This window comes from Melanerpes formicivorus, unplaced genomic scaffold (assembly GCF_026170545.1).
Source record: "Melanerpes formicivorus ecotype bairdi unplaced genomic scaffold, bMelFor1.0.p_v2 SCAF_21, whole genome shotgun sequence".
NCBI classification, from domain to species: domain Eukaryota; kingdom Metazoa; phylum Chordata; class Aves; order Piciformes; family Picidae; genus Melanerpes; species Melanerpes formicivorus.
The window spans coordinates 4,990,725-5,013,722 of record NW_027142373.1 but is presented as its reverse complement, the minus strand read 5'-3'; the positions used below and the strand labels follow the sequence as shown (position 1 = coordinate 5,013,722).

The 22,998-nt window shown below is 49.1% G+C and overlaps 2 protein-coding genes across 2 annotated transcripts in view; one reads left to right on the top strand and one right to left on the bottom strand.

The window, feature by feature from the left end:
- Positions 1 to 17,462, bottom strand: part of MAP2K6 (mitogen-activated protein kinase kinase 6) — a 50,961-nt gene extending 33,499 nt beyond the window's left edge. The window contains exon 1 of the mRNA XM_068151169.1: positions 17,128 to 17,462. Within this exon, the coding sequence (XP_068007270.1) occupies positions 17,128 to 17,143 (16 nt within the window). The 5' untranslated portion in view covers positions 17,144 to 17,462. The remainder of the gene's footprint in view (positions 1 to 17,127) is intronic.
- Positions 17,463 to 17,602: 140 nt separating this feature from the next.
- The window catches only part of ABCA5 (ATP binding cassette subfamily A member 5), a 63,759-nt gene continuing 58,363 nt past the window's right edge, over positions 17,603 to 22,998 (top strand). The window contains exon 1 of the mRNA XM_068151166.1: positions 17,603 to 17,953. The gene's annotated coding sequence lies outside the window, so the exon portion shown is untranslated. The remainder of the gene's footprint in view (positions 17,954 to 22,998) is intronic.

The following is a 22,998-nucleotide window of genomic DNA, read 5'->3' as shown; positions in this document are numbered from 1 at the left end:
AGCTTCTGAAGACACCTCCCAGAGACAACCAGTCAACACCTCACCCCATGAGCAACCAAATTTGCTTTGGCAAAGAGGAGATGATCTCAGTGCCACTGCCCAGAGATGGATACTTTCTATTTTACAAATTCAGTCAGAGCAATGAAAATAGAGACAGAAACCCCTGCATCTCCATCTGGAAAGCTGCACAGCAGGTAGCCTTGAACTGCTGGCACAACACATGAGCAGATGATGCTGCATTCACCTACCATTTAAAATCCCAAGGTTCCTGAAGATAAGAATGTTTGGTATCAGGAAAAAATTCTTTCCTGCAAGAGTGGTCAGGCATTGGAAAAGGCAGCCCAGGGAAGTGGTGGAAATACCATCCCTGGAGGTGTTTAAGAAATGTGTGGACTTGGCACTTTGGGACATGGTTTAATGGCCATGGTGGTGTTAGGCTGACAGTTGGACTCGATGATCTTAGAGGGCTTCTCCAGCTGAAACAATTCTATGATCTATGCACTAAGAAGAGCATGGCATGCCATGGCCTGGGCACAGTTCACCCAGTGACCACATACTGGCTGATCCCAAACTATTTGCCAATCTCATTAGCACCCAGAATGCTGGAAATGCAATTCCCTGTCCTGCCCTGTCAGCGACCATGCCCCAGAACCCAGCCAGGTCAGCAGCTGCCCCAGGGTTTTCAGCTTGCTCCTCTGACTCAATCCTGCAACCTGTAATAACCCCAGCACAGGAGAGGCCCCAAACCAAAGCAGCAGGGCTTTTGCAAGGAACCACATAGGTGCAGCTAACAAAGCAGGCAGCCAAGGTTGTGCAACCTCTGCTGGGATCAGGTCAGGGTTATTCCAGTCTCAGGGCTGCAAGAACATTCGCAACTCACGGCAGCTGACGTAGCTCTGCTCTGCTGAGGCAAAAACATAGTGGAGACAAAGATCTTCAGCTTCACTGCAAGGTAAAATCACAAGGTCAGTCCTCTGCGTCTGCCTCAAGATTGGCCTCCAGCAGGAGACGGTTTGGTGGTGAAGCTCTGAGCAGCGCAAGAACAAAACACTGGAGGAAGGCGAAGCACAAAGCTTTGCAATAAAGACTCCAGCAGACTAATCTCTGGATCCCACAGTGCAGAAACACAGAGAAATGTCACCAAACTGTGCAAATATCAGAACCTATTTGCCTGCCTTTCAATAAGCTCTGTATTTCAGTAATTCAATTTTGAAGGTAATTTCCTGCCTCGGGCAAACCTCTTTCATTCTGCCCATTTTCCTCTTAACACATCCTGCAAAAGGGCTGCAGGCTGCCCTGTTTATTTGTGTAAATACAGAGACCAGAGGGATGCTATTTCTTATGTGTCTGCAGATTTTGGTTGTGAGAGTCTGTTTGTCACTCTGGGAAATGTGCATCTTGAAATTTTAGAAGAGTTAAGATCTCCCAAGTGTGAAGAAGAAGAGACGTTTTGATAGAGATTAGACAGGAGACCCTGTGCTAAGACATGTCCTGAACACGGGGCTGCAGGGACTCCAGGAAGGGGGCAAGGAACTGGTACAGCTTTTGCATAACTGTAGCCTTCTGTAATCTCCCAGCAAACAAAACTGAGCCCCACTGCAGCTCTAGTCCATCAGAGCTTGCAGGGAGCACTGGGGTAATCATGTGCTGGAGAAACCTTCCAGTAGGTTTTGTGGGACACCACCACCCAGCGCCAGTTTGGAGGTGAAGACTGGCTAAGACACAGAGACCACTGTGGAGGCACATCCACAACACCACAAAGTGCAAAGCTCAGTGCTTTGCCTGTACATGTCCCCATCTCCCATAAGCTGATAGAAATCCTACAGGGATCAAAGCCTTCTCCTTCCTTCTCACCTTGCTTTGCCTAGCCATTTTTCCACTCATCAGCTCAATTTCATGGGTGCAACCAAGCCTTCTCCTCATCACACACAAGAGAAAAACCATTTCCACTCCTCTCCTCCTGTGGCACCATCTCAAACACCCCCAAATCCTGCAAATCACTTGCAGCTGTCCAACCTGAGGCTGTGAGAGCCAAAAGCACACAACAGCTCAGAGAAATCTTACTGAGGTCCAAGTGATGCCAAAAAGGACTTTGTTTTCTGCTCCTCACAGCCACTGGAGCAGGTCACATCCCTCATGGGGCTCTTACACCTCCAGCATTTGGGCATCTGCATCCTCCTGATGCTCTGGGAGAGACACAATGGTTGCAGGGATCCCACGGAGAAACAGAGGCCCTTGGGAGTTTTGTGGTCTCTCCCTTTGCCCCCATTATCATGAGAAATCACAGCAGTGGAGCTCTGGGGAGGTGAGCAGCAGGGGCACTCACTCCCTCCAGTCACCAATAAACCACCAATCAAGCCCATATTTTCCCTCTGTCAAGGTCCACTGCCTCCCCATCCCAGAGCCTATTTTCTTTGCCGCTTATCTCCAACTAGAAAATCCACAGGAACAGCAAGCCAGGGAAGCTGCCTGTCAAGGGCCTCCCTCCAGCCCTCATGGGCATTTTCACGAGGGACCTCTTTTCCTTTAGTTGCTGCTTTGTTTCCAGACCCTCGGCTGTCTGCTTGTGGGAGTTTGCTGGAATCAGAACTGGAGAAAAGCTCTTGGAATTCACCCGGGGAACAAAAGAGCTTTTGTGCAGGAGGATTTAGAGGACGAGGCTACTCTCATTGTGGCTACCTTCATTTCTGCTTTCTCCCTGCCAAGAAGCACCTGCCAGCAGCCCCACAGGAGGTGGGTGGCTGCCCATGCATGGGGGGCCACGTGGGCAGAAGGATGGATACTTCCTGTGCCCACAGGCAGCAGAAGTGGAGCACTGCAGGCAGGAGACTGAAGAGCTTTCCAAATGTTCATGCATCATGGTGTGCAAACCTTAACCCAAACCTTACAGCCAAGCTTCATGCTCTCTGCCCTGGCTCTGCCCTTGCATGGAGGGTGGGGTGGGCTCTGCTCCTCATTACAGTCACAGCTTCCTATGAAGTCTCCCAAGGGATAGGCAGGCTCTGCTGTGCTGGTTGGTGCTCCAGAGTGATGCAGCCCCGTGGATGAAGGGTTGAAGCTCCCATGGCCAATGTATCAGTGGGGATGGTGCAGCTTTGCCTGTGAGCTTGGGTATCACCCCTGGGAACTCCATTTGTTGGGGTTTTACTTCCCCTTATCCACCAAGATTTCACCTGGAAAGGCCAGTCAGCGACCACACACAGCTACAGGACTCTGACCAACTTCCCAGACAAGCACCGAGCAGGCAGCAGCAAGTCTCCTGTATTCAGCATAAAAGCAGGTGCCCTGTCTGCCTCAGCCATGGGGTGAGCAGGAATTACCTTAAATCCCGCCACTTCCCAACCCCACTGCTCCCTGGAAAACCTGACACAGTAAAAAAGCATCCATCTCCTTTCCCCACTGCTGCCCAGAGCATAACCCCCCCAGCCTTCTCAATGCAATAGGCTCCCCTCTGTGCCAGACAACCTACAGACACCTTTTTGCGCAAGGTCTCCCACCAGATGCAGTTTTGGTTTTCAGGCTTCTACAATGTGCTTGATTCAGCTGGGATTTTAGGAAATCCACAGATTCTGCAAAGTGTTTTTAAAGAAGCATGACTGGTGAAGGACCTCACAGCTTCATCTCCCCTGGAAAAAACAGATGGGCTCCTGCCTCTGTGCCAGCTGCCTGCATGCCAAGGGGTGACAAACCTGTGCACCCAGCAGAGCAGACAAGGGGCAGCTGCCCTGGCAGCACCAGCACCACACTTTCTCAAAGCCAAGGCATCTCAGAGCTGTCAGATGTGCTGCCAGCCTGGGGAAATGCAAATTGCTTTTGAAAAGGAAGGTGACATTTCCACCCGCTGCTGATTTCTGCTGTGCTGCAGACTCAAAAGCCCAATTCAAGCCTGTGGCTCCAGCTCTGAAGGTTCTTGTGTCTCGATGGCGCTTACATTTAAGCACGTGCTTACTGGGAACACACATTCCTATTAGGACTGTCTGAAGTGCCAGGCTGAGCAGGAACATGTAACTAAAGGCTCTGTCAGACTGTTGTCCTAGCCTTTAGCTACATCAAGCATCTGTCCCTTGGGTACCCAGCTGCAGGCTCCAGCCTATTTCTCTGCCATACCCACCAGAAGGGACAACCCACACAGACACTGGCACAAGTCCCTCTGCAAGCAGTGGTGCCAGCCAGGCTGCAGGTTCCTCATCATTGCTTCACAGACAAGCACTGCTCAGCCAAAAATTAGTCTGGAGGCTTCCACATGGGACAAGCGGGTCTGTGCTAAACCAAGAGGGTGTGATGGGCCAGGAAGGAGTCCCCTGGGCATCTCAGCAAACTGTCCCTTTGGGGTGTCCCTGACCTGAGGAAAGTACACAGTTTTCTGTCCTTCAGCTTGGAACTACTGCTCCTCAGATGCTGGTGCAGCCCCATTTCTGCAGAGATGCTTTTGCTCACTGAGCAGAATCATGCCTCATCTGTGGGATACCCGTGGTGGTGTCACCACCCTCACAGCAGGACAGGATAAAATCCAATCGATACCATAGTGTGCAATCTGAGGTGGGGGTTCATTTCTGTAATTGGCTGCTCAGGCAGCCACAGCAAGTCTCATTTTACCAAGCACAGATTTAATTTGTTCAGCATACTGTAGCTATTGGACATTTAAACTCCACCGCTATCAGCCACCTTCTGCTGCACAGAAAACTTGGGGTTAGCATTTTCTGCTCCTGAGTAAAGCCACCTTAGGACAAAACAGGCAATTTATGTTCTAGAGAGAGAAAATTGCTCATTGATTTGGTCATTTTCTGAGCTATGGAGTATCAATAACTTTTGCAGCCAAAGGGGGGTATCCATGGAAATAGAGGAATGTGGAGGTTCCACTTCAATGCAAGGAGACACAGTGAGGGAGACAGTACTGGAGCAGGCTGCCCAGAGGTTATGGAGTCTCCTTTTCTGGAGACTTTCAAAACCCACCTGGATGTATTCCTGTGTGACCTGCCCTGGGTGACCCTGCTTTGGCAGGGGGGAGGTTGGACTGGACAATCTCTGGAGGTCCTTCCCAACCCCTAACATTCTGTGATTCTGTGATTTCTTTAGTGAATATCTTCACCCCTTGCAGAAGGTCCAGAGATGAACCACACGGACTAGCATCCACTATGCTCCTCAGGAAGACAGCACCTCTGGGTTGAAGGAACTTAATAAAGAGTGTCAAAGTTGTACAAGACACCTCCAGCCGGAATTCCTTAAGTCCCCAGCTTGTGCCAGCCTGTCTGGTAGCTGGCAACCATTTGTTTCAACTCAAAGTGCCAAACTGAAGATACTGTTAGGGCCACTCTCCTCTTCCATGGTGCAAACAATGCTCAGAAGAATTTCAAAGCAGCACTTAATGTCCTTCACAGTGACATGCAGCTCATACTCCATCCTTCACTCACAGCTCAGGCCAAAACAGATGAGCTGATTAGAAATCTGGTGGCATCCTCAGATGGAGGTTTGCCTGCCTTAGAACACTGCAGCAACCCACCACACTGGCATGGAAGGAGAGGATCTGCTTCCTTCCTTAACATATTGTCACAGGGAAGTTTTGTAACGGCTCAGCCAAATATTGTGATTAACTTTTCAACACGTTCCAAGGCTTTGGCCAATCTGCTGTTGTGCTACCATGTTAGACAGCTCACTTTTGCTACTCTATTTAAGGGTTTATTTGCCTGGGTTTGTCTCAAAGTTATTAAAGACAGCTCTGGACAGCATAGATGGGAGGAACCAACTCATGCTCCCTCTGCTGGCCATGCCTCCCAGAAAACTGTAGGTCCCACTTGAAAAACACTCTTCACACTGAGAAACCAAACCCATGGCAGAGCCCCAGCACCCATCCAGGTCTCCAGCACTGAAGTTTTGGGCACTACCCCAACACTGAAGCAGGGCACGAGGCTTCAGGACAAGAACTGCTCCCAGGTTGTACTGTTAGCAACAGCACAGTGCTCCATGAAACCGCCAGTGGCAGAAACACAAGAGCCAGACCTGCTCCACCACTGCTACAGCTGCAGTGAGTCTGATTCAACCAAGAGTATAAAGCCTTGGCCATGCAACCACTTCATTAATGTACTTTTTTGACGTGTGAGAAGGCTCAGGAAGCTCAAAGCCACGCACATGAAGGCCTGCAAGATGCAACACAGCTCTTGGGGGCTTCCAGGGAAGCTCTTTCAAGTTCAAACAGCTGTTAGCCAGGTCAGAGAGCATGAATTTGCAACTCTCCTTCCAGACACCTGCTGAGAGCATACACTTGCTTGTATGTCATGGAATAAAACCAGCAGTATGTAAAAACCAAAGGCCTTTCCCCAAGGTCTATCATGCCATTTTATTTCAGTATGGAAAACATGCTGATGAAATCCATCATGGCACAATGCTGTGGCAGAAGACAGCCGAGCCTTGTCTTTTTTTTCTGCCCCCACCCCACTAAAGTGTCCCTGGCACATCTAGGCAGACTTTGTTCTAGCCATATATGTCCACGTGGATCAAACCCCATCAGGTTACATCTCTCCACCCAACCTTCTAAATCAGGAGCTGTAAATACAGAACTCCCTTTATAAACCTTTCTGTCAAAGCCTCCACAGAACTCCCTGTGGAAGTCCAGGGCTGCAGCTTCAGCTATATACACAGCCGCCTGCAAACACCATCCTGCTTTCTAAGCGGCAAGAACAGATAAGCAGAAATGGGGGGGGGGGGGGAGAAGCCAAGAGAAAACAGGGCAATATAAATCATCTGTGCAGATCCATAATGTCCATCCTACTTAGCAACCAGGACAAAATACATCCCCAGCCTTGTAAATTCTTATGTGTGTGCTCAAGCCCAAGCACATTCAGTCCCACTGACTCCTGCTAAAGGACTCCAAGTTTAGCACGTGCAGGAGTTGTTTCAAGATCAGAGCATGGGAAAAAAAAAAACCAACAACAAACAAAACCACAACAAAACCCACAAAAGACCAACCCTATTTAGCTTCTCGTTTAAAAGGAAAGGAAAAAAAAATCCTTCAGCCCCTGCTTGTCCGAATGAGAGAGCCCTGCTTGGCTGCAGCTGCTCTGCATCGGCTGGGATTCAATCTCCCAGATTGCTCCTTGGTTTCAGCTGCAGCAATGCCTTTTTAAAGCAAGCTCCTGGAAAGACAAAAAAAATAGCTCTCTTCTTTGCAGGAGGTGCTGGCTGGGGATGATGCTTGCACAGGATGGGCCCTGAATGCCTGTGCTACGAGGTACAGTAAATGGTTGTTGATGCTGGAAGTGCTGGCATTGTTCTGAGGTCTATGCAGGAAGAGCGAGAGGAGGAATGCTCCTATTGCAGGAAGCTGTTCCAGCCTCTTATCAGACAGAAAGCTTCTCATTTTTTGCGGGGGAAGTACCAAATGTTTTTGAGGGGAAGGGGGTGGGGGGGGGGGAATCACATGCTAAGCTACAAAGGAAGCTGCCTAATGACATGAATGAAACTGAAGTCATGCTAGGAGGAAGCGTGCCGTGCTGCTGAGCTCAGGTGGTTACGAGCGAGGGCACGTTCCCCTTCTGTCACCCTGCAAAGACCTGGAAATCTGCAAGCCCGGAGGTCCTTCTCCCTGCCAAAACAGTGCCTGCTGCGAATTCAGGCTTTCTTGTCTCCAGAAAGCAACTTACTACTAATCATCTTTGAATGCAGCGTCTGTCTCGCCCTCTCCAGCTGCCAGGGACTATTTTGGGCTCTCCTTCCAGTTCAGATGCTGCTCGAGAGGGGAGGGCGGGAGAGGGAAGGGGGGGGGGGGGGGAGGGGGGTGTTTTGTGATGTCCCCTCACACAATTCACCAATCTGGTCTTTTAGTTAATTTGTGAAACGGATTCCTTGGCAGAAATCCAAGTTCTGCTAGAGATGTTCCAAGTTTTATTAGCCAATAAGCAAATTACTGGTGTCCTTGGGAAAGGTAAGGAAGTGAGAGTCTATCGTGATTGCTTTTACTTTCTTTTTTTGCTGTTGTTGTTAGAGGGGATCTCCCAAAGGACAACTCTACACCACACAGAAAGGCTCTCTGGTTACAGAAGTACCTTTATGTATAGTGGCTGTCAGGGCTATAACTGAATAAAGCTCAGTTTTAAGTGTGTTCACCATTGTATCAGACTTTGTTGCTTTATTTGAGTCAAGCACTGCTAGTCTCCAGCCTGGTATCTCCTGGTAGGTTATCAGGGGATTATGGTTTCCATCTCTCATAGTTAAAAAGCAGAAAACACTTTGAAACACATTGGAAAAAACCCAACAGTATCTAGTGTATTGCCTTTCTTCTCCTTTAATAGGCTACTCTGTCAACCTTCTGCTTGTTAAATGAGAGAAAAAGCTGTGGGCATGCAGTGAAGGTCAATCTTGCGGTTTTTGAAAGCATTTAATTAGTACAGTTAAGGATCAAGGTCTGCTTGGGAGTGAGCTTCTGCATTAACTGGCATTGTCTTTTTCTTAGGAGAAGGAAACCTGCAAGAGGAGACTGCAGGTTAACTCTCCATCTCCGTGGCCAAAACTTCAGTGCTGTTTAAGCTTTAGGATGCAAACTGTTACAGCTTCCCCATCCTGTTGCTAGCTCCAAAATCCACATGGCATTTAGAAATTAAGGTCAGATCCCTGTCTGTGCCTCATTACCAGCACAGAGTCCCAGCTGGCCAGACCTTGGCTTTCTTGTGCAGGCCTGGGGTGACCCACTGCACCTTCAGGGACACTTGAGGGCTTCCAAAAGCCCTGTGCTGTGGCTTGTACTTCTGTTGAAGCATTTTTGCTAAGTGCTGAGGCTAAAACAAATCTGTTTAAGACGTGGCTTTGCCCAAAGGGGTTTTGGCATGTTGATGATGGCATGTAAAGTCTGTCTTTTCCTTCATCTAACTGGAAGAAGGGGACAGCTCTTCTCAGCTCCTACAGGTGTTTCAATCCTTGAATAAAATGGCATTATATGTCATGTATTTGTGCTTTGATCCCTGGGGCAGTAGCATGCAGAAAGCCTGTGATCAGAGCCTGACACTTAAAAGGCCACAGCATCAGCTGTTTGAAAGAAGATATCAATCCCAGTCCTTACAAAGCCAAACTTGATTTTATTTCTTCATACTTCTGCAGCACTGGAGACCCTAATTGCAGGCAATTAAAGCAGCCCTAGGAGAAAGGAGGGGGAAAAAAAAAGAAGAAAAGGGCTGTGTTGAAATCAAAGCTGGAAAGTGTGCCTCTAAATGAGTGCCAGTTGCCAGTGCTGGAGAAGTGCCCTGGAACAAGAAGCTGATGCCCAGGGCAGCACTGGGCACTGCACAAACCCTCCATGCAGGGCTGGTGCCAAGAGGACCTTCTCATCTGGTGTGCCCTGGTTTGTAAGTGAACACTTCACTCTCTGACATGCAGGTACTTGTGTGAGCATGCAAGTCTAGAGGGCTCTTACTGGGGCTCCTGAGTATGAAAGATGGGAGATGATGAGAGCAGATACGATGGAGCAAGTCCAGGGAAAGAAAGTCAGTGATCAATGCTGGGCTGGCTTTTAAAATGTCCTCTCTCCCTTTTTGACGCTGGCACTTCTGGGAAGGTTTGTCATTGCCAGATGGGGACTTCCATTACTTTAGAGCTGTCAGAACAACAAAACACTTCTTTTGAGTCATTTTCTATCTCTGACCTTGAACTACTGCAGAAGCAATAAGCACTCTTAGGAGGAATGATAACAGAGGGTGAAGCTGCAGGTATTATATATAATACAACCTGTTGCTTGAGTGTCAAATAAACCCTGCTGCAAACATACACGTGAAGAACTTCAGGCTCAGACTCCTACTGAAGGATGAAAAGCAGCAACAAAGCATGCTGCATGGACTTTGAGACAAGAGCAGCCAGAGATGCTCTGAGGCCATTTGGCCCTGATAAGCATTGTTTCTTTGAGTGCAATTACATGTTTGGGTTTGGAAAAAGACTCTCCTTCAAAAGCAGCTACCAAGTCTATGCTGATGTAGCCTTCATTAAAGGTCTCTCGCTGCAGACACAGTCAAATGCTGACTCCTGTACTTATTTTGTGTTGCTGCCTTATCTTTGGCATCTCATCTGCAACTTTTCCTGGGGTGTTTTGTTGTGGTGTTTTGTTGTGTTTTGGTTGGTTTGTTTGGGTTTTTTTTTTTTTCTTTTTTCCACTGGTTTCATCTGAGTGTAATCAAAGTAGATGTTGTGCTTGGGCTTCAGTTCTTCTAATGATTTTTGATCTGCTTGGGTGCAGACTAGGAAAATCTAGCCTCGGTTATAAAATTGCAAGCTAAGTAGGCTAACAAAACAGCAACGGTAAGAAACTGGATCAGCTTTGCTCAGTGAAGTCTTCCTGCTCAAACAAAAAGGGGGAAAAAATAAAAAAGCCTCCTCTCTCTGCAATCTTTCTTACAAATATGAAACTCTATCTGAGCTGCAGAGGCTGCTCCCTCAGGCTGTTTGCACAATGCTCCTTGGGCTTCACTGCACTCAGTTTTTCCCAGCAGCCTAACAAGCCATGGCCATTGCTCCCACAGCAACTGGGGAGGGTGTGGGGAAAGGGGCCTGAGTAGGTCCTACCCCAAACACTCTCCTGATGCAGTTGGATGCTGCTGTCACTATGCCCATACAAACTTGGGCCCCCACTTGACTATGAGATGCAAATCCCGAGCAATGTTCACCTGCAGCTGTGCTAGCATCAGCAGACCCAAGATGCAGAAGTGGCTTCTTGGAGCTTCCGTAAATTATGTGCAGTATCTGCTCACTACATCTTTAAAGTAATGATTCAGAAGTGCTTTAGCATCCCAGAGACTTTCATTGTGGGGATGAACCCTCTGAAACAGCAACTGGGTGTTTGGAATTTCTAGCTCAAAAGGGAAGGGAAGCTTTAATTTTGGCTTTTAGGCAAAAGAAAGCCTCTACAAGTGAGAGTCTCAGACTTCCCCTCTCCAAATTGCATTTCACTCAGCCAAGTTTACTGAGAAGACGACACTCTTCCTTTCACATCTGTCAACGTGCAGAATCTTGTGATTTTGGAAGACAAATGAAAAAACAAAATGCTGTTTTGCTCAATGAGGAGATATGGAACAGCCTTCACCACTTTGCCTTCGCAGATCATAATACCACGGCTTCAGGGTCCCGGATCTGCTTTCCTGCTTATGCTGCTCTACCTGATAATGCTAATCTCCAACTATCCCCAGACAGGCCCTAAGGAAGGGAGCTAGGGTAACTTTACAGCTAATGAAGCTGCTGCTTTTTCTTTTCTTTTTTTTTTTTTAATTATAGCTTTGTCCACATCTAAAATGAGCACTCCTGCAATTTACCCAACCACTGGAGAGTGACTCAACACTTTGTGTAATGATGCTGCTGGTGGCCGTGCTGCCAACTCATACAACACACTGATTGTCCCCAAAAAACGTGAGTGACCACAGCAATGGACACCTCCATGCTCTGGTTTTCAGCCCTTTTCTTTACTCAAAATTTCTTCTGCCACCCATGGGAAGCTGTGATCAGCCTCGGTCCTGCTTTGGCTCCCTGTGGATGGAGAGCTTTGCACCTTGAGCAGGAGGAGACCTGTGGCCAGGCTGAGCATTAGAAATGCAAGTTCATGGGGTGAAGGCAAGGAAAGGGTTGGAAATTATGATCATGTCCATTTATCAAGGTAAACGGATCCTGAGGTCCTCCAGTGCATTCACAGTGGAGGGCTCCAACTGTGTTCCCAACCTCCCATGCTATTTTTCTAGCTTAAGAAAAAGGGATTGGAGCTTGTGCCAGATGTGTTGGGTTTTAAATCCCTTTGAGAAACTTCTATAGATGTTGTTATGGCTCTTCTTTTTCAGCAAGAGAAAATACACAGGTGACATCAAATGCAGGTATAGGGGTTGATTTTTTTTGTGGGGGGAGAAGGCAACTTCATAGTCATCTTGTGTATTTGCAACCACAGTGCACAGACTCTGCAAATCTGCCCTGTGACTTGCAGGTAATTGTGTTCCATTGATGCCAATAATCTTGGAGGAATGAAGTGTCTCATCTCTGTAAATTACTCCTGTGGTTTTAATTGAATATCAGCTCCTTCACCTCAGCAGCTTGCATATGTGTCACAGGAGGGAATTCACCCCAAAGGAAGCTCCCTTTTATTTTTTCCTCCTTTCCCCCTTTCCCCCCCCACTTTTATTTTGGGGGGGGGGGGGTGACTACAGTAACAGATGAGCACCACTTGCTGTGGCAGTGAAGAACCTGGTTGGGTTTTTTTTGAGCTGGGAGGAGAAAACAGCTCTTTGCTCCTTTCTCCCATGCAACTTCTTGCTTTTATTGCTGTAATTGCTTCTAGAGTTTGAGCTTTTAAATGCTTGTGTCTTCCTGTCCCTGCCCAGCAGCCTGCTCAGCATCAGGGACCAGCATGCTCCTGGCTGTTGTGCCATGTCGTGACATGGAGACAGGGCACCCTGGAAATGCAGCCTGGTTTTTGCAGCCCAGGTGTAGCTGCCTGGGGAGGGAGGAGGTGAAAGCTCCTTCCCTGCACAGCCCAGCAGCACTGCAAGCAAAACACATCTGCAGTGCAATGCAGATGGAATGGGAAACAAAACATCTTGACTGGGTATACTGGTTTCGTCTTGCACAGCTCTGTAGAGCAGAGATTTGGCTTACGCCAGACATTTCTAGCCTCATACTTTCTACCCCATGGTTTCTTCCTTCCCTCCCTCCTTCCTTCCCTCCTTCCTTCCTTCCCTCCTTCCTTCCCTCCTTCCTTCCCTCCTTCCTTCCCTCCTTCCTTCCCCCCTTCCTTCCCCCCTTCCTTCCCCCCTTCCTTCCCCCCTTCCTTCCCTCCTTCCTTCCCTCCTTCCTTCCCTCCTTCCTTCCCTCCTTCCTTCCCTCCTTCCTTCCCTCCTTCCTTCCCTCCTTCCTTCCCTCCTTCCTTCCCTCCTTCCTTCCCTCCTTCCTTCCCTCCTTCCTTCCCTTCTTCCTTCCCTCCTTCCTTCCCTCCTTCCTTCCCTCCTTCCTTCCCTCCTTCCTTCCCCCCTTCCTTCCCTCCTTCCTTCCCTCCTTCCTTTCTCATGCTGGTTAATTTGTCCAGCATGGCATTGCATGAGACTTTTAAATCTCTTTATCAACATCTGCCCCCTCTTAACCCAAGCAAGCTCAGGGAGCAGGGGCTCCACCTCAGAGCAGGAAACAGCAAATTCGAAAAGGCATCCTTCTAAAAAAAATTAAATAAATAAATCAGAATTAAAATTAAAACAGGAGCTCAAACTAAAATGGGTTGTGTTTGCTGCTAGGGCAGGCTGTGCTGACCGTACCACAGCTTCGCTCCCCGCGCTCTGGCAGCACCTGCCCTTGCCAAGTGCCTATGTCATGGGAGTGCACTGATGGCAAGGAGCTGAGGTGGTGCTGACAAGGCAAACTGCACGTTGCACAACCAACAGGAGCCTCATGCTGCTCATGGGTTAATTTTATACTAGCAAAAACCTGCCAGCTACCTTGGATTTAATAAATAAATAAATACAAGCAAAAAAAGCAATCATTTAGCCTTTGCATTGGTTCCACTGAGAACTTCTAGCTGAGGAAAAAAAAGAAACACCCAACAAAACAAAAAGGAGCATTTTACATCAACTGTAGTATTCTGAATAGGTGCATAGCCTTTGGTCAAAGTCCATAGGTACACGTTCAGCCAGCACCACGTGGGATGTGGTTCTCATAATCTCAGTATCCCTTTGCAGCTAGAGCACAAAAAGAATTGCATTTGGAACGGCAGAAAAAAAGCAACCCTAAGAATTGGGTGTGAGATCAATATTTAGCTAAAAGCAGCTCATTTCAGTGCACTATTGATGAATTAGGGCTCTGGTGGGAACTGCTCCCCCTTCCCTTTTCTGATTTCAATGGAGAAATTTGCATATTTGCTGGTTGGCTTCTCCGTGGGCTTCAGGAGTGAAATATTCTCCTGTTACAATGAATCCGGAAGACTCTTGAATATCTCTGCTGTCACCAGAGCCCAGATTTACAGCCACAAACTGTATTTAGCTTGTAATTAATATGGACTTCCTCATTATTATTTTCTTTTCTCTTCCAGAATAATACCCTATTAGTCATGACAGCCAAATGGGCCATACTTGGGCCACAATTCAACTTCTTCTTAATGACCACTAACTTCTTCTTAATGACCACTAACATCAGTTCCCACTCGTTCAGAGTGGACACCTCTTTGGAAGTGAGAAATGGGTTGCAGGGTCCAGCTGTGCTTGGAGAAATATTATTTGCTGGGGATTGCTCCATTCAACTCAAAACACTATTCTGCAACTTACAAAAAAAGAGAGAGAATGGTGTTAGAAAAGAGAGTGGGGTGATGGAGGAGTTTGTACCCAGTGATGTCTTTCTGAGTGGAGCTGTATTTTCACAGAATCACAGAACAGTGGAGGTTGAAAGGGATCTCTGGAGATCATCTACTCCAACCTCTATGCCAAAGCAGGTTCACCTAGTGCAGGCCACCCAGGAACACATCCAGGTGGGTTTTGAAAGTCTTCAGAAAAGGTGATTTATTTTTTTTACCACAAAGACTTAGGGAGTCCATCAAGGCACTGGGAACGTGGCTGAGTACTCCAAGCATGATGCTGGAAGCATTTGCTGGTTTCTGCTACGGAAAGGGCCAGAATCAAGCTGCTATTTCTGAACTCCAGGGAGAGTTTCACCTTCTACAGCCCATGCTATGGTTGTGCTGAAAGCAGAGCACCTCAGCTCCTTCACATGGCACAAGTAGGGTCTGAGGAGCAGTTCTACCTTCTCAACTAGGTGAGATTCTTTGTAGGGAATGAGACTCATCAGACTAACCCTCTGGATTACATGTTCCCCCTGGCAAGCAGCAGTCAAAAAAAAAAAAAAAGAATTAATCTCTGGCAAATTCTCAGAACAACTTTGGAAAGGATTCAAAGTCAGGAGAGGGCTCAGCAGCTCAGCAGCTGGCTGAAGCTCCGTGCAGTATTTTAGAAAGCTGACGAGGAACCTCCTGTGCAACACATGAAAGCTGATCCTGAAATGCAGATGATGCCTCCCTTTAACTCATCCTGAAGAACGATACCTCCGGTGCAAACCCCGGAGCTGAAACCCCTTCCTGAGCAAAACCTCAGCCCCAACAGCTGAACTTGGAAAAGTTATCCCTGCAAGGAATTCCAGCTTACAGACTTGTACTGCAGAGCGTGAGACGGACGGCAAAGGGACTCAAGAATGATGCCATTCATTGAGATCATGTTTTGTGGGTTGGCTACTTGTCCTTTCCCATTTTCCTGGTACTGAGAAGGACAGACAAGGCCAGCGCTGCTGAGCATGGGGACTAAGCAGCACCCTGGGAGGGTGGCCTGCAGGGTCACCAGCACAGGGCCTTGCCCATCACTTTCTGCATGCAATCCAGCTCTCCTGCCCCAAAGCTTTCCAGGGACCCCCTGCAAGTGGCTGCCTCCCTGCCCAGCCCCTGCCCCTCCATGGGTCCAACAGGGACCCTCCTGTGAGCAGTAGCAAGCTGAGGGCACCGCTGGGTTCAGTTCTGCATTATCAAACTTCCTTGGCTCTTTCTGTTGGAAACTTTGACCATTCTCTGCTTGGCTGGAAAAGATGACTGCAGCAAACCCAAATTAGGAATAAATTATACAACAACTTTACATTTTTCTTACAAAGGAAAACTGTGTGGCAAGAGCTGCAAAAGCACCTCCTTCCAATGTCCTCCCAGCAAGGCTCAGAGCGGAGGCCATGAGCTTCACAAATGTCTTTTTTTTTTCCCGGGGGGGTGGGGAGACACCAAACACAGCAAGTCCCAGTTTGGGAATTGCTTCTCCATTGGGCCATGAGCTGTCTCTCACCCTCTCCACAGACACACACACACACACTCCCCGACTGCAAAATGCAATGAGACAAGCAGCAATCTCAAAGCCAAACATTTCAAAGCAGCTCCAAAAGTTGCATCTTTGTGGCCAGTCCCGGACATCTGTGCATCTTTTCACAATGAATGGCTGGAGCAGCTCCTCCTGACACCCCCCCACCCCCACCCCCCAATGCTTCAGCCTGCACTTGCAGGGACTGTTGCATTCCCACAGCATATTTGCAATATGGAATTCTTCACCTCTTCCAACTCACCCCCCCCTCCCACCCCCTTCTTGCAGGACACACAAGGCAGAACCACTCCAGAATAATCACAGAATCATTAAAGTTGGAAAAGATCTCTCAGATCATGCAGACCAACCATCAACTCAACACCACCATGCCCACTAAACCACGTCCCCAAGTGCCACAGATATATGGGTTTTGCAAAGCAAAGATCAAACCTGGCCATAAAACCCCCAATTACAAATCCTTGTTGTCCCCTGCCCAGAAACACCCCTCCAACCCCATCCCAAGTGCTAAATAAAGCACATCCTCTGCATGCGACCTGCTCTCCAAACCTCACTGCTGCCTCTGACCAAAAGTTACCAAATATTTAAAGGATGGGGGGGGGGGGGGGGGGGGGAGAGAGAGAGAGAGAAATCAGTGGAAAATGATCTCAGTCCTGGCACAGGAACAATACTTCCCCATGGAAACATAGGTATATATTTAATTCCTGGTAACTCCACTCAAGTTTCACCTTTCATCTGCTGCATGGACTTCTCCAAAAGTTTTTTGGTGTTTGGGGTGGGTTTTTTTTGGGTTTTTTTTTTCTTTGCACGTGTAACAAGCTGCAATCCACATGCACCCTGCAGGCTGCATGCACATGCAACATGCACAGCAGCAGCAGCAGCAGCCCCATGCATGCATCTGCTCCTCCTTAGCTGCCCTGATTGTGCAAAAAAAAAAAAAAAAGAGAGAGAGAGCGAGGAAAAACAATAATTAAAAAATACAAATACTATTTAAATTAAAAAAAAAAATAATAAAAATAAAAGGGCTTCAGCGATCCCAGCAGAAGAATTCCAGCAACGTCAATGCACAGCTGAAGTGCCAGCCCTGCCTGCCGGGAGCTGTGTGTGTGTGTGTGTGTGGTGTGTGTGCGCCTGCAGAGCCGCACAACCAAACAGGAAATGCAACTGCAGCCGCTCAACGCCTCAAACTTCACCCCTGCAGCTGCATCATCCCCCACACTGCATGCATGCAACTTTCGGACATGCATGCACGGCTGGCTGCAGAATTGCCCCCGAAGAGAAGCAGGAGCCTTACCTCTGGCCTGAGACATTGTCCCCTTGGCTTTGGTGGGGGAGGGGAGCACAAAAGACTTTGCCTTGCCTCTCCTCTGGAGCTTAGTTTTGCAACAAAGATGCAAACTGCAAGCGCTCAAATCCTCCTGCAGCGGGGAGTTGTCCTGACTCGCTGCAGCAGCTCTCCTTGCAGCGGGGTGCAGCTGGGGGGGCGTTGGGGGGGTGGGGGGAGCGGCCCTGCAATTGCACACGCTGCAGGGCAGCTTGCAGGGCGGGGGGTTGTCCTCCCCCCGCTCCGCTCTGCAATGGTGGGGAAGGCTCCTGCTGCACCTACATGATGGGCCAGGGCTGGCAGCGGAGAGCTCCAAACTTGGAGCTGGGGGGGGGGGGGTGGCGGGGGGAGCGCAGGGCGCAGGCGCCGGGCCGACGGCAGCCGCGGGGCCGCCTGGGGGATGGAGTCCGACGGCTGCCTGCAGGGGGCGGTGCCGCCTGCGCGCCCGCGGAGCCTGCGCGGGGAGCGGGAGAGAGACCGCGGAGCCTGCGCGGGGAGAGGGAGTGTGTGCGGAGGCTGTGTGGGGAAAAGGGAGAACCCGCGGCGGCTGTGCATGGAAAGGGGAAACCTCGCGGAACCTGCGCGGAGGCTCCACAAGGAAAGGAGAGAGCACGCAGAGGCTGCGCTGGGAAAGAATAGCAACTGCGGTGGCTACGCGGGGAGCCCGCGGACGCTGCACAAGGGGGAGCTTGCGTGGAGGCCGCGTGGAATGAAGGGTGCACCCGCGGAGTTTGCGCGGAGGCTGCCTGGAATGAAGGGTGCACCCGCAGAGCTTGCGCGAAGGCAGCGCGGGGAGGTGAGGGAGTGCGTAAGCTGTGCGTAAGGGTGCGCAAACTGCGTGCAAAGGGCGAGGGCGCTGCGGGTGCGGTGCGCGCCTTCGGGTTCGAGGTGCGGCATGGAGGTGGCAGGGTCGGTGCTGGGTAACGTTTTATTCCCCAAGATGCTTTCCCTGGGAGGGCGCAAGGTCCCAGCTTGCGCCCTGGCTGTGTGCTCTGCAGCTCCCACCGTGCAGGAGCTGATGCTGGATGTTATGTGACCAGATGGCAGGGGGCAGCCACCCAATGAAGACACTTAGCAGTTGGAGCCTGAAGTTCTTTTGGGACTAGGAAAGGCTTTGGGTCTTGGGCACCAGCTGGAAGGGAACGTGGTGGGATGGCCCCAGCTGGGGCAGTGTAGGAGCCAGGGAGCCAAGCCTGCAGAGGTCTTGGTGCCATCAACCCCATTGCTCTTTCTGTGCAGGGCTTCCACCACTGATCGACCCACTCCAGGCACGGGGAAGTCCATCATGGTGTTCTGATGCACCACAGTGGAAACAGGGGATTGGGGTGGCAAAATACAGCAGAAAGAGGAAAAAGACATGCACCAGGTTGTTTCTGTTGAGTTTAGACTACAAGGATCTCTTGGCAATGAATCTCTGACCTTTCAGCCTGTATGGTGCCATGGACCTTACTCATTCTGCATAGCATGGCAGTGCCCTGGCATAGCCACCGCTCTTGGTCACCTTCGAGGACATCAGAATTTCTTAATACTTTTTTATTTCCTGCTCATATGCAGGGATTTTATCCCAAGCCTGAAATGAAGTGTTTGCTGAGGTGGACTGATCAGCCTCTGTGAGCGTTCCAATGGGGAAGAACTGGTGGAGCCAGTGCAGTGAGGTCCTCTGGAGGTGGGGACACTGGATCTGAAACACAGCTGGACACTGTGGTATAGTAGAAATATGGAATCATTTTGGTTGGAAGAGACCTTTAAGACTCCAGCCATTAATCAAACACTGCCAGATGGTCCAGTGTGCAAGGTGGATCCCTCTTCTGTATGTAGGAACCCCTTAGGGAAAAGCCCCTAGGGAGAAGCAAAGACAGGTCTTCCTAAAGCAGGGCTTTACATTCAATATAGGCTTTATAGGAACACTCAAAGAATATTAAAAAAAACTAATTAAGCCAAAAATATGTGCTTGAAAAACATTTACAGCCAGATTGGTGCCAAGGGTGTTTGTGAACATCCTGGTGAAGTATTAGAATTGTTTCCTTTAGAAGATTTCTGAGATCCCCAAGTCCAGCCTAACCCCACCATGGACATCAAACCATGTCCCAGTGTGCCATGTCCACACATTTCATAAACACCTCCGGGGATGGTGATTCTACCACCTCCCTGGGCAGCCTGTTCCAATATGCTTGACCACTCTTTCCACAAAGAAATCATTCTTAATCTCCAAGCTAACCTCTCTTGGCACAATTTCAGGCCATTTCCTCTTATTCTGTGGCCTGATACCAAGGAGAAGAGACACCCCCACCTAAAATCAACCTCCTTTCAGGGATTTGTAGAGAACAGTGAGGTCTCCCCCCGCCCTCCCAGCCTCTCTTCTCCAAGCTGAACAACCCCAGTTCTCTCAGCAGCTCTTCACCATCCCTGTTCTCCAGATTCTTCGCTAGTTTCATTGTCCTTCTCTGGGCATGCTTTGTTTGGTGACAAAGGTATAAAATCCAGAGAAAGGTTTTCATGGGGAGGGCATCCAGGGCTGGAAGCTGCACTGTCTGTTCCACTGCCCTTTTGCCTTGGGCTAAAACCTGTGTATTTAGGTGATTTTTCATCCCATTTCCCAGCTGCCCCTGTGGGCTGAGCTCATGCAAGGCCAGATTCCTTGGGATTTTCCCGGTTTTAGCTGCAAGGGCCAAGGTCTGAAGGAGTTTGAAACCCTCAATTAGGCATCTGTGTAGTTCTCGGTTGCTCAGTCATTGGTTGGGGTGAGAGAAATTCACTGCTCTAGGTGGCCACTGCTGCCAAGCTTGCAGCTAGAGCAGAGCCTTCCAGCCAAGCAATAAATCCCCCAAATGAAAGGTTTACTGTGGAGATGCTGACAGCCCCTGAGCCACCACTGCAGAAGGCAGTGGGACAATTGAGTAGCTCCTAGCTAAATTAGCAGTGGCAGCAGCAGCCTTCGAGGACTACCTGCTTCTTTTAAGGCATTTTTTCCTAGGGAGGATGGAGTCCTTCTTCTCTACAGGTTTCTGGAGTACTGACCGTACCTCTTGCTGTGTCCTAGGTGCTCCACGTTGTCCTCATTGTACACACAAGCAGGTACAGCCCAGTAAAACCCTGTGTCATGCTGGCAGCCAGCAGCCAGCACGATGCCAGTTTTAATGGCGTTTGTGACGTTTTCCTTCTGCCTTCTCCCCAAAGGTATGCAAAGATCTGGGATCCCACTGCCTTCCTTGGAATTAGGACACCCTTGCTCAGTGCTCTGATGATGCAGAGAGAAATTTTCTGCCAGCTTTAACGGGCTTAGGCTGATCTTGGGGCCTGCAGAGTCTTGTCTGTCATGTGCTGCACCACAGTTCGTGTGTGGAACGTTGGAAGCTGTGTGAAGTTCAGCTGCCAGACAAGTCTCAGCAAGACCAGGCAGTGTGTCTGGAGAGATGAGGACATGGCAGGCTGGGGGCTGCCCTGGGGGGTAAGTGCCTTTCCTGGCCCCTGTGGGATCATAGAATCACAGATGGGTTTGGACGGGAAGGGACCTTTAAAGATCATCTAATCCAACTCTCCCTGCACTCAGAGGGACATCTTCAACTAAAGCAGGTTGCTCAGAGCACCTGCCCAGGAACCAGTGAGGTGTTTTGTGTGAGCCTATGCCTTCTTGTGCAGATAAGTACATTTTCTAGGGCCATTATTGTAACCATAGAATCAGAATGGCTTGAGTCAGAAGGCACCTTAAAGATCATCTAGTTCAAAGCCCTCTGCCATGGGCAGGGACACCTCTCACTAGATAACATTGCTCAAAGCCTCATCCAGCCTCGTCTTAAATGCTTCCAGGGATGAGGCATCCACAGCTTCTCTGGGCAACCTGTGCCTCATCACCCTCAGAGTAAAGAAATTCTTCCTGATTTCTAATCTAATCTAATCCAGTCATCTTGTGTCACTGAGTAGTGCCATGCCACATGCATCCTTGTGCAGTGACTCTGGGAACTCAAGTTGTGAATGCCTGGGAAGAGGAGCTCAGAGTCAGTACTTTGAGGGTGATGGAGCACTGGATCAGGCTTCCCAGAGAGCTTGTGGAATCTCTTTTCTCTGGAGACTTTCAAAGCCCCCCTGGATACAATCCTGTGCAGCCTGCTTTAGGTGAACCTGCTTTATCAGGGAGCTTGGACTCAATAAATCACAGAGTCACAGGATGCCAGATTGGAAATGTCTCCAACGATCATCTGGTCCAACCTTTCTGGGTAACAGTATAGAAGTGAGCTGGCCCAGCACCCTATCAAGCTTGAGCCTTAAAACTTTCCAATGCAAGAGAATCTGCTGCTTCCCTTGGGAGATGATTCCAATGTTTGACTATTCTCTTGGGGAGAGATTTCCTTCTGGAGTCCAATGGGAATCTCCCCAGCAGTAACTTGTCCCCTTCACCTCTCATTGTTTCCATGGGACACCTTGTAAAAAGGGAGTCTCCATCCTCCTGGTAGCCACCCTTAATGGTCCATGGTGACAAGGTCTCCCCTAAGCCTTCTCTCCTCAGGGCTGATCAAACCCATCTCTCAGCCTTCCTTCATAAGGCAGGTCATATGATCTCCATACACTACCATTCTGTGATCCTTATTCCTACTGCTGGGAGAATCCATGGGGCTGACCAGAGAGAGCAGATTTCCACATCTGGGTCTGGCCATCACTTTTATTTTTTCCCCTGGTTCTCTCTGTCTGTAGTCATTCAAAAGGTTCCACATGTTGGGGTTTGTTTATTCCTCCTCCCAGCTTGCTTTTGCATTGCTAAGAAACGAACTCGCTGCAGCAAAAATTGGACAAACGCTCTGCGGTTTCAGGGCGCGACTGAAGAAAGATCTGCCCCTCTCTGTTTGTAAACAGGAGATTTGCACCAAAATACGGATTTGGTTTAGGCATGCCTCCCTTCCCAGCACTCCCTTTGATGGGGGGCACTGGGAAGGGCAGCCCTGCCGTGGGGGGGTGGGTCCAGTACAATTACAATTAGAGGCTTGGGCTTTGGGGATTATCACCGGAGGATAATCAACAGGCAAAAAAAAATTAATCCCAGAGCTCTGTCCCCAGACAACAGTGAGCTTGAGGGGTGCAGTTTCTTCAAGTTGTCCTCTTTCACCTTTGCAGGACTATTCCCTGTGTTTATAGCTTTCATTTTCTTGCATCCCAGTGGAGAGGGATGTGTTCTGGAGAAGCTTTGGTTGGAAGAGACCTTCAAGACCTTCTAGTCCAAACTTTGACCCAGCACTGCAAGGTCACCACTAAACCATGTCCCTAAGCACCAAGTCCACATTTCATTTAAACACCTCTAGGGATGGTTACTCCACCACTAGCCTGGGCAGACCATGCCTTCACTAAGAATTGTTTGGAAAACCCAGCCATGTGTGGTTTATAGCTGTTAGGAGCACAGACAGCGTTAAATAGACACAAAAACAGTGTCCAAAAGCAGCTGTGGTGCCTCCTTTTACATCCTTGAACACTAACACCAGGCTTTGGGGCATCAAATCATGGTTTTCGGAGCGTGTCAAAGGGTATGAAGGCGCTGTAGCTATTGCCCTGAAGCTGTTGTGTGTTTTGGATGGCAACCCAGTGGAGGGCAAGGCAGAAGTCACAATGTCTGGGAAGTGGGATCTTCCAAAAACAATATGCTTTGCAAATGAGGAAACAGAACAGGAGATGGGATGGGCTCCAGCAGGACCTCTGCAGAAAGACCCAGTGGCTATTTTAGCTTCCTTCAGTTTTGGTTCATGGTTTTTTTGGATTCTGCTGTTTCCAGCCATTGCCTCCCTTCATGGGAATGGGATCTGTGGAGAAAGAAGGATATTGTGGGGTGCCTGTAGCAAGGTTTGGCTTGGTCTGTCC